Source organism: Macrobrachium rosenbergii, chromosome 15 (assembly GCF_040412425.1).
Source record: "Macrobrachium rosenbergii isolate ZJJX-2024 chromosome 15, ASM4041242v1, whole genome shotgun sequence".
Taxonomy (NCBI): domain Eukaryota; kingdom Metazoa; phylum Arthropoda; class Malacostraca; order Decapoda; family Palaemonidae; genus Macrobrachium; species Macrobrachium rosenbergii.
The window spans coordinates 36,767,621-36,785,120 of NC_089755.1; the positions used below are offsets into that span (position 1 = coordinate 36,767,621).

A 17,500-nucleotide genomic window follows, 5' to 3' on the forward strand; every position below is an offset into this window, starting at 1 on the left:
CTGCAAAGATATCGGAGAATTTACGCTAAAGTTTTAGAGGGAAATAAATTTTTCGAGTTGTGTTTTAATTTAGGGACATATAACACGAGTGGTTTGCGTTTCGTTTAAATATGCAAATGTAATTGGCATGGTTGCTATGTTTGATTAAATAAGAGTGTGTAATTGGAGTGGTTCGATTGTTTTAGACGCGGTAATGTAATTAGTGTTTTGATTTTCATTTAAAGTGGGGAATGTGATTAGGAGGATTCGCTATCTTTAAATGGGAGAATGTAATTGGAACGGCTCTAATTTTGGAATAAGAGAACGTAATTGGAATGATAATTGGAATGAGTCATTTTTTCATTAACTTACTTTTTATTTATATATATACAGTTTATATATAAATATATATATATATATATATATATATATATATATATATATATCTTTATATATATATATATTTTTATATATACATATAATTTATATATATATATATATATATATATATATATATATATATATGCTATATATATATATATATAGTACACACACACATATGTATATATATGTGGGAGTGTGTGTGTGTAATTGAATGGTTCTAATTTTGAAATAAGAGAACATAATTGAAAATGATAATGGAATGATTCGATTTTTTCACTAACTTAGATTTTTGTTTATATACAGTTACATACATATAAATAAATATACATATAATACATATATATATATATATATATATATATATATATATATATATATGTGTGTGTGTAATTCCCATCTGTCATTTACATGAGTTTTCTTTTGTAAACTTATTTTTATATTTCTTCAGTTTGTTTCTCTGTACTTCTTGCAGCATCATTTGTCTTATTTGTGTATATATATGTGTATATATATTTAAACAAGAATTGACTTCATGCTTAGGGAGATATGTATAAAAAATAAATTGCATTTTTTTTGCACAAACATATGTATAAGTCAGAAATAGTTCGAAAATCCGGGGAAAAAAGTTTAAGTATACCTTAGTTTAACCAGACCACTGAGCTGATTAACAGCTCTCCTAGGGCTGGCCCGAAGGATTAGACTTATTTTACGTGGTTAAGAACCAATTGGTTACCTAGCAACGAGACCTACAGTTTATTGTGGAATCCGAGCCACATTATACCGAGAAATGAATTTCTATCACCAGAAATAAATTCCTCTAATTCTTCATTGGCCGGCCGGAGACTCGAACTCGGGTCTAGCAGAGTGTTAGCCGAAAACTCTACCGACTCGTCCAACGAAGAACTCGAAAGTCCGGGGAGAATGTACAATTGTGACTCACAAATATTACACTGAAAATAATTTGATAACCCAGAGAAAATAAGAGATATGTATACAGGATTATCTGAGAAGAGAAATTTACCCAATGAATAATCTGGAGTTCACGTTAGGGATACGCTATATCTGAGCATTTAAATCTAAATCAAAAACAATAATATAGATATAAATAAAGATGGAATGAAGAGAATACAGCAAAATTAGAAGGGTTCAAGACAATACAACAAAAATGAAAAAATCCTGAAATCTGGTCCAGAAATCGTAGAAGGCAAAATACAGCCAAAAAAAGAAACATGTTTACATCATGTCAAGGCCCTCTGCAAAATCCAATTAAAATTCAAAGGGGAAAAAACAATAACAGTTGCATACACGCAAAGATATCCCTGTAGACCAAAAGCAACGATGAAATAGAAAGATGGCCAAAGAAGAGGCTAAAAGCAAGAATAAAAAAGCACAATACCCAAAGAATTGGGTCCTTGCTGACATCACAATTATTTCCCTAACCTTCACCAACAGCGAAAGAATTGCTACCACTCGCACAGTGTCCTCTTCCAGAATCTTTCTTTCCTGATTTCCCCTTCCCAAAATATTCCCTGGAAGGCCAGAATCCCCACGGAGTGGAGCATGATTGGCTGTGACCGGTTGTCATCCATATCAGTATTGATACTGGAGGGCCTTTTCTCTTTCTCTCCTTATTTATGTCATGAATCTCATTCTGATGAAACGGGTATACAGCGGCCCCTCCTGGAAGAGGTAAACGGGTTTACAACGACTCCTCCCCCACCCCCTGGAATGGCTGCTTTTGTGTCACTTGGGTTCTTTTGTTGTGCTTTCGGGGAGGAAGAAGCGCAAATCCTCTTTTCTCTTAGAATAACGCCATAAAAGGTGGCATTTACGTTTTTGGCGTAAGAGCTTACTGGCAGTGGAGATGGTGAATCTCAGGAGGTAATCGAGGGATGGGGGACATAGTGTGTGTGTGCTGGGGAGGGGGAAAGGAGTTGGAGGACACTGTTCTTATTTCTTGCTTTGTCAGACAAGGACATTATTTCGATAGGTAATCGCTACTACAATGAAGCTTTATGAATATCTTTTTATTTTCTAAAACCATATCTAATCGACACCGTTTTTTCCTGAACTTTTTTCAAAGTTATCTTCAACCCTTTTTAAAAGCGGGATTTAAACCGTGGGGGATAAAGTATTAAAGTAACCTACTTCAGCAACAGAGCGGGGCATTCCCTTACAAAAACAGACTGGCCGAAGCGAGGATATTCATTTTAGATATCGTCACACAGACGAGAACGAGAAAAGGCTAAGACCTGACATCTTGAAACGAAGCGCAAGAAGCAAGCTGCAGTCACCACAGGAGCAACCAGTTCGAATGAATGACCTTATTTGCCTCACGGTCAGCCATCTTTTTGGCGATTCCCTGAGGTGACCTCACGGTTGGTTGAGCGACTCTGCGAAATACCCAAGGGTCCCTTTGACGTGCAATGAAAGCGTGAACTAGATATTCTAAAACGGACCTTTTAACAGCTTTGGGAGGGGGGGCGGGGTGGAAGCAGTGGTATGAAAGGAGTTTCTCAACTGTTCATGAAAGGAAGAGAATTATTTTGCAAACTCTCATGATCAACTGATGCGGTTAGAAGTGGAGGACTTTTCGCAAGAGATACAATGGGATATTTATAAGCTGATTTCGTCATCCCAAAGAAATTGCCATTTTGTGCAAATTTCCTTGCAGCATCCGACTTCAGGTTTTGTTAGAGGTTTAGATTCTTACACGATACAATCGTTTTAATATATATATATATATATATATATATATATATATATATATATATATATATATATATATATATATATATATAGTAAAAAACAATACCATCTGTCAGTTATATTTCTCTTTCATGGCATTGTCTTTATTTATATATTTATCACGTTCCATACTGTGATTCAGTTATATATATACAGTATATATATATATATAGAGGTATATATATATATATATATATATATGTGTGTGTGTGTGTGTGTGTGTGTGTATGTAAATAATTTCTGCATAACTGGACGATCTCTGTGCCAAAACTCGAGTTTTTAATGATAAATCAACTTGTTCCGAGATTGAAGACCCGGTCTTCGGCTGTTCCTTTGTACCTGTCATAATACAGTAGTATTTTTTTTTTATTTCATAGACCTCATTTTCTCTATTTCTGCCATACAGACAGGTTGGTTCCATAACCTTAAATATTTCTACTTTCATTTTATTGCGATTCTAGCATTTTAGTGTTTTTAAATTTTTTAAACAATATTTTGTGCGTGTTTTCTTTGTGTTCTATTAGCTTTAATTTATTTCTCAGCGTTCTGTCTTCTCCTCAGAGTCCTTTGTGCACGATTTCCCTTTTCAGTCGATTTTGACATTTTTAAATTCTGACTTTGCCTTTCTGCATCTTTCCTGTGATTTTTACTGTTTTTGTTTTATTTTTTTATTTTAATCTTAGAACCCCTGATGGTGTAATCATGGGTTAGGAAGCGTTGGGAATAAATATGTAATCAAAAACCATTCATGGGTATTCCTGTCTGCCTGCCTGTCCGATGTCTGTATTCGAGCATACCTGCCCCTTGGCCATTCGTATTTATGTGTGTGTGTATATATGTGTGTATGTATATATATATATAATATATATATATATATATATATATATATATATACATATATATATATATATGTATACACATAATAATATCTATTAGTATATATATATATATATATATATATATATATATATATATATATATATATTATTATATAGTATATATATATACTACTATATATGATATTGTGAGTAATCTTTGACCCAGGACAGCTCTAAAAGGTTTACCTTTCACGGAGTAAAGCCTGGAGAAAGAGTAGCAACAGACAAAATAATCAATTATCACAATCCATTCCTTGCTAGTACTCTTCTCGCTGGCTTCTTTAGAAATGTAAACCAAAGAAAACTGAGAAACAAATGAAAAAAATCTTGAAATGACTTAACCCTTTTCTTTTCTATAAGGACTCAAAATAATTATAGTGCTGTTAGATCTTAATTAATGAGATTTTATTTTTATATATATGTATATATATATACATATATATTCATAATATATTATATATATATATATATATATATATATATATGTATACATATATATACTGTATATATATACACACATCATACATATATGTTATATATAATACTGTATATATATATATATATATATATATATATATATATATATATATATATATATATATATATATAATATATATATATATATATATATATATATATATATATATATATATATATATATATATATATATATATATATATATATATATATATATATACCTCATTATGTCTAATTACGAAACCATGCTTTCAATGACTGCTTGATTGCGAACCTTTGATGCAACAGATTTATTTTCAAGTGGATTTAGTCATTCCGAAAAATTATTTTTAAATGCTAATGACTTTTTGGTAATAATAATCAACCCCCTTTAATCATAGGCGTAATTAAAACCCTTATGTCATTTCCTAAAAATAATAATCAACCATTTCTTTTAGTTTCCAATTTTTTTCTATGGTTTTCTGAATTCATCAAAAGTTGCTTTTGTGAGTAATTAGAGGTTTTGTTCTGTTTCCAGTATATGAATTACGGATACCCTCCAAGCAGTTCATGAATAAAATTGCCCTCTGAACTATATACGATGATGATGATGATGATGATGATAATGAATATTATTATTATTCTTATTATGGTCTAAAGGGTAGTTATTTTCTGAATTCCGTGATGACGCTGATGAATATTATTCAAAAACACTTAAATATTCATATGGAATTACTCTAATTTTCAGCGAATTAAAACGTAAACGTAGAAATGTAAAAAATAATAGAGTAGTCTACGAGTCATGATGTATAGAATCTACCTCAGAGTTTATGAAGTGTGTAGGACTAGTAAGGTATTTTTGCTAGCGGGCATTTCGGAGGGAATATAATTTACCCAGACTCACCTTTACCTAACCTAACCTTGGACGCCGTGTCCTAACTCTGGTCTGGGGCTTCGTCACCCCCTGACCCCCAAAGTAATTGTAACCCTGACTCTACATATTATATATATATATATATATATATATATATATATATATATATATATATATATATATATATATATATATATATATAAAATATATACATATGCATATTGCTCACATGCGCGTGCGCACACACACCTCATAAAGTCTGGCGTAGGTTCTAAGCCTCATGACTCCTTTTGATATCTCTACATTTCCATTATAATTCGTTGAAATTTAGAGTAATTCCATATATTTATATAACCACAAATATACACATATATATGTATGTATCTGTATACATACACGAATGTATAAAAGGGTTTCTGTCAGGTGCCATTAATAACCATAAAAATCGTATTTCAAAAATTCATATTCAACCGTTTTTTCTCAGAACGTCATAACGCCTACTTATTTGGTCTTTTCTGCTCACTCTTTGAAGAGATTTCCAGGAAAAGTAGAGGAAGGAGATAGAGAATAATAATACGAGCCGAAGGCATCACCAGTTCTAGTAGGGAATATGGGTCAAGATGGCGTTGTAAGGAGATAGAATAGAGAATACGATAATTGTCTGCTACTGTACACAAACACGCACAAACACACACACACATACACACTTGATAATCGTGTTTGTAAGGTCCGTGGTTTGTTCCACGCCTAGGTGCCAGTATCATCTACGATCAAGGAAAGGTCGCGGGTCTGCAACTTCATCTTTTGAGATTTGTTGAGAATTGGGAGGTCCGTCTACTTTTCTGGTACCAAACCTGTATAAGGGAAAAACGCTATGGTGAAAAATGATTATGGGACGCGGGTTTGTTTCCTGCTACCGGACATCATAACAGTTTCAAATTTCTTGCATTTGGATCTAAGGCTTTGTGGTGACAAGCGTATCCAAAGAAGGGCGAAGAATTCGAGAAATTAAGAGGGCATTGTGGCTATTACAGTTACATATGTAACTGGTAAAAAGTGTCCAGTAGATTTTACACATACACACATACATACATACATACATATATATATTATATATAAATTGTATGTATATATATATATATATATATATTATTATATATATAGGCACATAACACATATATATGTATGTATGTATGTACGTATATATGGAATCTACTGGTCACCTTTTACCAGTTACACACACACACATATATATATGTAAATATATATGTATATATATATATATATATATGTATATATATATATAATATATATATATATATATATATATATATATATATATATATATATATATATATATATATATTAAATGTACATGTGCACTTCAGCCGTACAACAGAAATCTAAACCATTGTAACAAGGTGACTCTCCAGCCTTCCACCTAACTTTTTCCTCTTGCACAAGTAACCAGGTCAACTTCATATGTCAAATGGCACCTTACTCTTTAATAAGACGGAGATCACCACTACGCCTCCCGTCGAAGCAGCATCACTATAAAATAATCCACCCCCGACAAAGGCCTCAGGCCCTAAGTGACAAATCGACGACGACGCCGGTCGTCAGGACGTTTCACATATCGCCGCCTCGCTTAACGACCGTGACGTCGACACCGCGTCACGGTGGGGAGTGACGTGGCGTCGTGATCCCGCCAATGAGGGGTCGCCACGTCACTCTGACGTCACGGATATTCCGCCCAGGCGAACCAGACCAGCTCGATTAGAGGCTGTCACTAAATACGTGTTATTCTGTAGAGGAGGTTTGTTTGGCCCTTATTTGATAACTCGACAGACTGCCCCTTCGAAATGCGAGCTCGTCAAAACATTTTTGTTATTGGCTTCACTCTTACGGGAAAATTAACAACAGAGGAATCTTATAAACAAAATATATTTTATATATTTATATATTTTATGGTGATATAATCTAGGCAAATAAAGTAACATTTCCCAAGTTGTATATATATATATATATATATATATATATATATATATATATATATATATATATATATATACATACACACACACAGACATATATATATATATATATATAAATATATATATATTTATTCTTTTATTTCCATCATGAGCATTGTTTCTTTGTTAACATACTTGCAGACAATGAGATGTTTTTACTTTTGATGTTTCATGTTTCTTTGTTATGAGCGTTCAGCCTTCATTTCGCTTTGCCAAGAAGTTAAAATGTACATTATTATTATTATTATTATTATTATTATTATTATTATTATTATTATTATTATTATTATTATTATTATTATTCTGTGGGTATGTGTATTCTGAATTAATAACGACAGTAGTACTGAGAATTTTGATAAACATGACAGAAATATTAATATAAGCTACAACAGCAATAATAATAATAATAATAATAATAATAATAATAATAATAATAATAATAATATTTTTTTTTATAAAATCAACGAGACTTTGTGACATAACTATCAATTCTATCATTTTATTCTTAATTATGATTTATTAGAATAATTAAGCATTCTGCCGGTCTTTAGGCCTCAAACTTTCTTAAAAATTTGCCCCTCGAAAAGTATTGTTAAAATTTTTGAGAGAAAAAATCAGAAGTTTGGGATCAAAGAGCAAGATATAAAAACAGAAAATTTATACTAATTACTTCAACGCAATTGTTAATAACTTGTAAGGCGATAAAACCTAGAATTTAACATTAGCTAATTATTGGATAATCTAAAATAACTGCATTCTATTATAGCCCATAGCTACTTGCAATAAGTATTTCATGGTAGAAAAGAGAATAAAAACAATGAATTAATTAAAAACCGACATAATAGAACGAAAACCCGTCGAAACAACTGAATAAAAACCCGACAAAACAACAAAATAAAATCCGACAGAATAATGGAATAAAAACCCGAAAGAACAACAGAATAAAACCGGAAAGAATAATGGACTAAAAACCCGATAGAACAAAAGAATAACAACAAAAAGAATATCGGAATAAAAACCTGATAAACAACAGAATAAAATCCGAAAGAGTAATGAGTAAAAACTCCACAGAACAACAGAATAAAATCCGGATGAACAATGGAGTAAATACTCAACAAAACAACAGAATAAAATCCGGAAGAATAATGGAATCAAAACCTGACGGAACAAAAAGAATAAAACCCGAAAAAATAACGGAATACAAACCCGACAGAACAATAGAATAAAACCAGAAAGAATGACTGAAACAATAGAATAACAACCGACGGAATAATAGATCTTAAAAAACCAACAGAACAAATAGAATAAAAAAGGAACAATACAATAAAAACAGAAGGAAGAAATAGAATAAAACCAACGGAAGAAATATAACAGAAACACGAACACTTGAATAAAAATCGATAAGGCAGTAAGACGAAAACCAACGTAAGAAATAATAAAAACCGGCGGAAGAACAGAATAAAGACGAGTGGAACAAATGATAAAAACCGACAGGGCAACAGAACAAAAACTTATGAAACAAATAAGAACAAAATAATACAATGAAACGAAACAGCACTAGAATAAAAACCGTCGGAACAATGACACTCAAAGACAACGAAGGGAATAAACACAACAAAAAAGGATCAAATATAAACATAACTCAAAGAAAGGGCAAAAGGGACCAACGAGACCAGAGCAACGAAAAACAGCAAAAGGACGAAAACAAGCAAATAAAAGGGTCGATACTTTTTTATGTTCAATACAGCACAAAGAATCATTTAAAATAAACAAAAAATCTTTCGGGTGGGAGACATCAGTCGCTGCTACCTGTCGGCTATCCTAACCCGAAGCCCCCACCAGGTACTACGAGTCACACCACCCACACCCCATCCCTACCCCAGCAGTCCCTGTTGACTCTCACCAGGTAACACAGGTATACTTGTTTTAGGTATTAGTCGGTCATCCTCACCTGCTTTGCCCACCAGGTAGCACCAGTGTCTATTTGTTGATGAGGGCCCCCTTCCTCCAACCTGTAGCCCCCACCAGGTAACAGGTATAATTCTTTTAACTACCAGTCGGCCACCCTCACCTGCAGCCACCTCCAGGTGACACCAGTGGCTGCCTGTTGATGAGGGCCCCCTTTCTCCAACCTGTAGCCCCCACCAGGTTACACAGATATAATTCTTGTAGCTACTATAGTAGCTCATCCTTACCAGCAGCCACCTCCGGGTAACACCAGTAGACCCCACCAGGTAACTCAGGAATAATTCTTATATTATAGTAGTCAGTCATTCCCAACTGAAGTCACCTCTAGGTAACACCAGTAGCTACCTGTTAATCAGCATCGGCACCTTCCTCCCTTCCCGAGACCTGCAGAACCCCACCAGGTAACACAGGTACAATATTTTTTAGCTACCAGTCGGTCATCGTCACCTGCTGTGCCACCATATACACCCAGTGTTTACCTGTTAACGAGGCCCCCTTTCCCTAACCTGTAAGCCCTACCAGGTAACACATGTATAAGTGTTTTAGCTACCAGTCGGTCATCCTCACCTGCTGCACCCACCAGGTAACACCAGTGGCTACCTGTTAATGGTGCCCCTATCCCCCATCCTGTAGACCCCACCTGGTAACACATGTATAACTATTTTAGCCACCAGTCGGTCATCCTCACCTGCTGCTCCCACCAGGTACCACCAGTGGCTACCTGTTAATGAGGCCCCTATCCCCCATACTGTAGACCCCACCAGGTAACACATATATAATTGTTTTAGCTACCAGTCGGTCATCCTCACCTGCTGCGCCCACCAGGTACCACCCTTGGCTACCTGTTAATGAGGCCCCCCCTTTCCCCCAACGTGTAACCCTCCCTGTTAGGTAACACCAGTGGAGGTCACCTGTTGATCAACCTCCCCCTCACCTGATGCCCCCCACCAGGTAACACAGATAGCTAGAGGCACTTCATAATCCATCAAAAGAGGTCACGGACCCGCACAAAAAGAGCCGACATTAGGAGAATTACACGATAAATTGTCACATCACAATGAAGGCGTTGAAAATGCCGCACCCTTAAAAAACTAAATACTAGACGTTCTTCATAAACGGAAATAAAACTCGGATCTCTTGAAATCCCAGACACGCCCACAATACCCAGGGGTTGTCAGTCATCAAACTGCTTAACGGCAAATGATTAGTCACCTAAGAACTTTTAAACTGCGTCGCCAGTAGGTGCACCGGCTGTAAATAAAAATACTGACTTACCCATCAATATCTTTTCTAAAATGCTGCTCACGGAAAAAAGCTAAAAAAGGGGGGGGAGAGAAAAAGTAAATAATCATGTTTCATCAGAGTAACAACAAAAAACAGCTACGTGGAAGTCGAGAAGAAAAACCTAATTGAAAATGCTGTACTTTTTTTTTTTTTGGCAACACGTGACACATGGCTTCTCCTCACGTGACGGATTTTTAATTTATTTTTGAAGGGTATGAGTAAACAACGGGAAGTGAAGTAACCGTTTAATATATATATATACATATATGTATATATATATATATATATATATATATATATATATATATATATATATATATATATATATATATTATTATTGTGTGTGTATGAATATATATATATATATATATATATATATATATATATATATATATATATATATATATATATATATATATATACTCGTATACATAATATATGTAAGAGAGAGAACGATTGAATGATGCCAATAAAGAGAACGCAAGACAGGGAAGGAAGAGAAAATATAAAATTATTTTATTTATGTAAAGATCCAACAATCTTATGGTACAAGAAAAGTAAAAAAGCTAAAAGGAGAAACTAAAAAACAAAAAAAAAGAAAGAGATACTGACATCATATCATTGGAGGAGCAACTGATTTCTGAAAAATGCTGAGAATGGCATTTTTCCAAAAGAGTTTTATGAAAAATTCTCAAGTTTTCTCTTATAAGTACTGAATTTTGTTGATCTTTTCTCTTTTTATTTTTTTTTTATATTTGTTGCTCTGTTACTATTTCTTGTTTATTTTCATAACTGCTCTGCTTTGGGAGATCTAAAGATCCATCTGAAATATAAACATTTGTGCTCAGTTTTAAATTCCAATTACATTTAATATTGTTATCCAGATATTTGTATTGAAATTGTTCTGATTGTCGCAACTATGTGTCATTGTCATATTGTTAATGTTATTCCTCTCTCTCTCTCTCTCTCTCTCTCTCTCTCTCTCTCTCTCTCCCTCTCTCTCTCTCTCTCCATACTCACTTTTAAACTTGCTTATTACATTTAATAAGGTTACATAGATGCTCATACTGAACTAGTTCTTATTTCTGTCAAAAATGATTTTCTCTCTCTCTCTCTCTCTCTCTCTCTCTCTGCTCACTTTTCAACTGCTATTACATTTAATACTGTTATATAGATACTCATATTGAACTTGTTATTATTTCCGTTGACACTGGTTCTCTCTCTCTCTCTCTCTCTCTCTCTCTCTCTCTCTCTCTCTGTTGTTGCCAAAGTTCTGATATATATGAACCCACTGAGACAGGGTGGGTGGGTGGGTGGGTGGCTGGGAGGTGAGTGTTGACCATTTTTCCATGAATTGTTGTGAGACTTAATATCATTCAAAATTTAACCCTCATCGAATTACAAGGAATTCTGGGAACTATCTCTCTCTCTCTCTCTCTCTCTCTCTCTCTCTCTCTCTCTCTCTCTCTCTCCCCCATGGAATGCCATTCTAGTGACGCAAATTACCTGTCCCTGGTGAGAGATATCTCGCAGGTAGAGGGGTGGGAGCCTAGACCATGGTGGGACTCTATTTCGGCAGTACTCAAAAATACTTGGGAGAGTGTGGACGGTTTTATCCATATTCTCAGATGATGGGATTCTTCTTATAATTCTATAATTAGTCTTAAAGGATTTGTCTTAAATAATTCTATGCCTATTCATATGTATTAACAAATTCTTAATCATCTTATCCTTCCGCGTAAATACGTTATCCACGGTATAAGTGACATTACCGCTAACTTTATCCATATTCATAATTGATGGGATGTGACGCGTTATTTTTACACAGTCCTAAGTAACTGGACCTGATAAATTATTTTATCCGTTTTCGTAAATGATGAAATATTTCAAAATTATTCGTCAATAATTTTAAATATGTGTGGATATTGCAAATGGGTCTTCGATATTGTTAATAAGTTTTTCATACTCACAAACAATTGGACACTAGAAATAATTTAATCTCTATTCATGAATGGATGGACTGCAATGAGCTCTATCGGTACTAATAAATATTTGGACATTGCTTCGTAAACTTGCCAGATTAAGTTAAGGGTTTTCGTATATCAACTTGGATTTGGGAATTATAAAAGCGAGAGGAATGTTAATGAAATAAAATTTTCTTTACTATTTTTCATATGTTTTACCACAAAAAAAAATAAAAATTTTCCTTTAGTTGTCCTACTCGTATGAAGCCATTCAAAGTAATGGTGATTTCTTCTTGATTCGTAAATATTTTCACTGAATTTACTTTTGCAAGAGAGAGAAAAAAAAAGTTAAGTATGCCTTGGTTTTACCAGACCACTGAGCTGATTAACAGCTCTCTAGGGCTGGCCCGAAGGATAGACTTATTTTACGTGGCTAAGAACCAACTGGTTTACTTAGCAACGGGACCTACAGCTTGTGTGGAATCCGAACCACATCATAGCGAGAAATTAATTTCTATCACCAGAAATAAATTCCTCTAACTCTTCATCTGCAAAGAGAGAGAGAGAGAGAGAGAGAGAGAGAGAGAGAGAGAGAGAGAGAGAGAGAGAGAGAGAGAGAGATACGGGTTGGGGGGCTACTGTCACCTTAAGTAATTTGTCAAACAGACAACAAAAGTTTATAGCAAGTCAGGGGAGAGTGAAGAAGCATCTTTCCATGATAACAGGTTTCAACAATCCCCCTCCCTCCTCCTCTCTCACACGACAGGGCGAAGGAAAGGGGTCAAGAAAGGTCAAAGACCTCTTGGAAAAGGCCAATGACCGTTGTAAAGGACAGGAATAAATAATAAAAAAAGAAAACTCCTTTTGCATTGTTGAAAAATAATTCTCCATGGTAATATGTTCTGAAAAAAAAAAATCATATGGAATGAGTATTTTATTCCATGGAATAAACATTCTATTCATGGAAAAAAATATTATCAAATGAAACGGTAAAAATTAAAAGCCAGATGCACCTAAATGTTAATTAATCAGAAGTGTTTACTCATTTTGTAACTACCCGAGTTCTGTAATTATCTCGACTTCGATGACCTTTTCATGATATAAATGAAACAATATCTCCCATTTTTTAAAATTTTCAACAAAGGAGTATTCACTGAAATCACATTTTTGGTCTGATAAGTACTTGGGTGGGTGACCGCAAAAATAGCACTCGTGAACATCTGAGAAGGAGCCACTGGCATAAAGGGTAGCAACCTCATCCCATTTAAATGGACAGAAATGTCATAGAATGAGGAATAGGTCACAATGAGACACAACAAACTAAGCAAGCGAGTGAACGATTAGCATTTTCGAATCGTATATTTGGTGAGGAATTTGAAGGAATTCCGAAATAGAAAAAAAAAAGGGAACCATTAAAGCAGCAACCCCAACTAGGAACTAAGATGAGAAGAAAAACAAAATGAATTGGCATTATGATTATATTAATCCTGTTGTTGTTTTTGTAATGATAACAAAAAATGTATTACAATTTTTATTAACAAAAAAATGCTTATGCTGTTCAAATCTGGAAACTAATAAGAATTCGTCTTTCATTCTATTCTATTTCTATCTTCTTTTATCATTTTCTTTCTTGTTTCCTCATTTCAGGGGCGGTATAATATGACAGACTGTCTAGGCAACAAAGCTTTTAATAGGGAAAAAACACACATCTACTTAGGACGAAGTAGTAGGCTAAACAACACTAAATCGAAAAAGGTAATAAGAGAGGTTTTCGTGAGGAAATTATGTTATAATATATAGCAATAATTAAAGGAATTTAGTATGAAGGAAGTTCAGAGAGAGAGAGAGAGAGAGAGAGAGAGAGAGAGAGAGAGAGCCGCATGATATCTTTAGTATGTGTATATATAAAGTATTATGCCAAAATATAGCCACAGAATGACTAATATACGTCTATAAATTCTCTAAAAATTAACGTGGGCAAAATAAAAAAAAAGCTATTTATAATAGGATTTTATTATGATCTGTAAATTCTTATTATCAAAACAGGCACTATATTGGAAATTTCCAGGCAATATCACAAATACGCTTTTAAGCCATCGCGATTAACAAACAAAATTACGAACAAACGCAGATAAAAACACAGCTCCTCTCACTAATTACTATTCCCAACACCTACATAGGATTAAAAACATTATAGATATTGAGTTTCCTGAAATAATAAAAAAAAAGACCACTGACTCGAGTCACATAATGATAAGCCATAAACGCTTGTATGTAATAAAAAAAACTGACTGGGTGGTTCTAGTTCAATAATATCATGCCTTTTTCCTTTCCTCGCTTAATCACGAACTGTTTCATTATAGTGGCTTTCATTAAGCGCTAGTAAACGTCAGGTCATCTGAAATACTAATTCCAGTATTTTATTTGTGTTCATTTTATCATTCGTATCCGAAACGAACGTAACGTCGACGCCTCGCAGAATAAAATGACAGAACGTTCCCCACCCCGCGCCCCTCACGTTAAATCTCTATCCTGGCTGGCCCCGCCCATTATACGTCACTGCCAGGAGATATGGTTTTGTTTGTCCTGAATAAGTCTATTCACTGTTTGTTTATGTGCCGTTTTGTACATCGAAATATAACCCTTATGGTTTTAAAAAGATAATAATAATAAATCCATGTTTTGGTAAGAACGAGCTCGAATATTCTCCCGCCGAACTTGAAAGGATTCAGGAGAAAACGGTTGCATCTTACCACCCCCTTCCCTCCCCATACACACCAAAGCCGTAATATATAGGCCTAACCCACTTTTCTCTTATCAGTGAAATAATCTATAATTAGACGCGTAATGCTAGTATGAAATACATAACTAAGAAAAAGGGCAGTATACATAATTATGATAAAAAGACAATGAATGAATTATACATCAACTATTTGGCAACACCCTTGGCTAAGAAAAAAATACGTTTACTTACTTCGCGACCTGAAATATCGACTTATTAACACAGGGCAAATCTGCATGACGTTTGTTTTACCTTCAAGTACTCGCCATCCTTCAAGGCTCTACAGATGGCAAAATTACGCCTAGATGGAAAGTTATGAGGTAGACTCTGCTTGGATATCCGAGTACAAATAAATCTGCAAGTCAGCTTTATTTCGCAGCACCTACTTTTGATAAATTTCCTCTGTAACTTTTCATTCTCTTTCAGTAACTGATCCTCACGCAGACATTGTTTTTTCGCTAATCCTCACATAAACGTTTTCTCATATTTTTCCATAAGTACTTCTTTCCAAAAAAGGAAAAAGGAAATAGGAGTTCTAAATTTGTCCCAACAGTTTCTTCGCCTACCATCAGGACTCTTCCCGGAAGAGGCCTGATGGAAGGCGAAGAAACTGTTGGGATAAATTTAGAATTCTGTTTCCTTTTTCCTTTTTTGGTTTCTCCTTCGTTGTCATTGTGGGTAGTACATTGATATACTTCATCTTCGTGACTGAGAGAAGAATACAACTACACACACACACACACACACACACACACACACACATATATATATATATATATATATATATAATATATATATATATATATATATATATATACATATATATATATATATATATATATATATATATATATATATATATATATATATATATATATATATATATATATATATATATAGAGAGAGAGAGAGAGAGAGAGAGAGAGAGAGAGAGAGAGAGAGAGAGAGAGATATATATATATAGATTGAGAGGGTGGGTTTCACAAATATTTTTCAATATAAAATTTATTTTCAAAAAGGATCTTTCTAGTCTTCTACTGTTGATCTAAATTTCGTTTATGCGAATTGCATACTTTACTTAATGTCAATATAGTTACGAGTTTAATTTTGTCTTATCGTGATTTTGTTCCTTTTTTGCAACACATTTATTGAGACAATTAGCCTTGTGAAATGTATTGAAGAGGGTTGGAATATGCACTGAAAATGCCATTAATCTTTAACAGAATAACATCACTTATTAGAATATTCTAGTTTCTTAGTACCTGTGCATTTTATACTAGAAATGATTCAACAACTGATTCGAGAACTAGAATTGATACAAGAAAATATTGAGAATTAATCCAATATTTTACGTAGAAGTTACAGTAGTTGGATGAGTCAAGAAGTCTCTTACACTCTTTAACATTAAACACTGACGGTCAGCCCTAATGCAGGATCGTTTGCTGGCATAAAGCCACCGTGACCTTAAACCGCCCAACTATGAGACTCTAAAGGCCCATTTTCTCCTTACAGGATGACGTCCACCCGACTAGCATGAACACTCAGACTGGAGTTAGCGTCATCAGCGAAGGAGGTTCCCCTGCTGACGGAGGAACGCTGTCCTACCGCGCCAAGGTCCTCACTGGGATTGGAGGAGGAGGTAGTGGAGGAGAGGTAGGAGGTGGGGGAAATGGAGGAGGACAAGGAGGAGGAGGAGGAAAAGCCATTGCCAATCCTTCAAAGACCGGAAGAGCACCCGAAAGCGGGCCCCATGGCAGCCCGCCGGTTATTAGACTTCTGGTACTAGGTGGTCATGGAGTCGGAAAGTCAGGTAGGTGACACTTCCAAAAAATAGTCTGATGACCATTCTGATGAAGCTGTGTGGTAATATGGGTCAGTGTTTACTAGAGCTTTTTGCTTCCATCGTTTATATTTGGCTCCAGGAATTCTTGACATCCCGTTTTCTTTAATTTCTTGGATACGGTCTATGTTTGTGAACCTAATTTTCTCCGAAGGAAATACATAAGGAAAATTGCCTTGAGGTGTCTGAATGGATAAATGAGCGCAGTTTCCTTTCTTGTAAAATTAAATAAATAACAAAAAAGAAATTCCTTTTCATATTTCCTATTGGAGTATTAGGGTTTAAGACAGGAAGTTAAGAATGCATTGC

At 34.4% G+C, this 17,500-nt stretch overlaps 1 protein-coding gene and 1 long non-coding RNA gene across 2 annotated transcripts in view; one reads left to right on the forward strand and one right to left on the reverse strand.

The window, feature by feature from the left end:
• LOC136846557 (uncharacterized) overlaps positions 1-17,500 on the reverse strand; it is a 329,941-nt gene that overhangs the window by 216,527 nt on the left and 95,914 nt on the right. The window lies entirely within an intron of this gene.
• LOC136846556 (uncharacterized) overlaps positions 1-17,500 on the forward strand; it is a 171,975-nt gene that overhangs the window by 117,359 nt on the left and 37,116 nt on the right. The window contains 1 exon segment of the mRNA XM_067117415.1: positions 16,864-17,161. Coding sequence (XP_066973516.1) covers positions 16,864-17,161 — 298 coding nt within the window.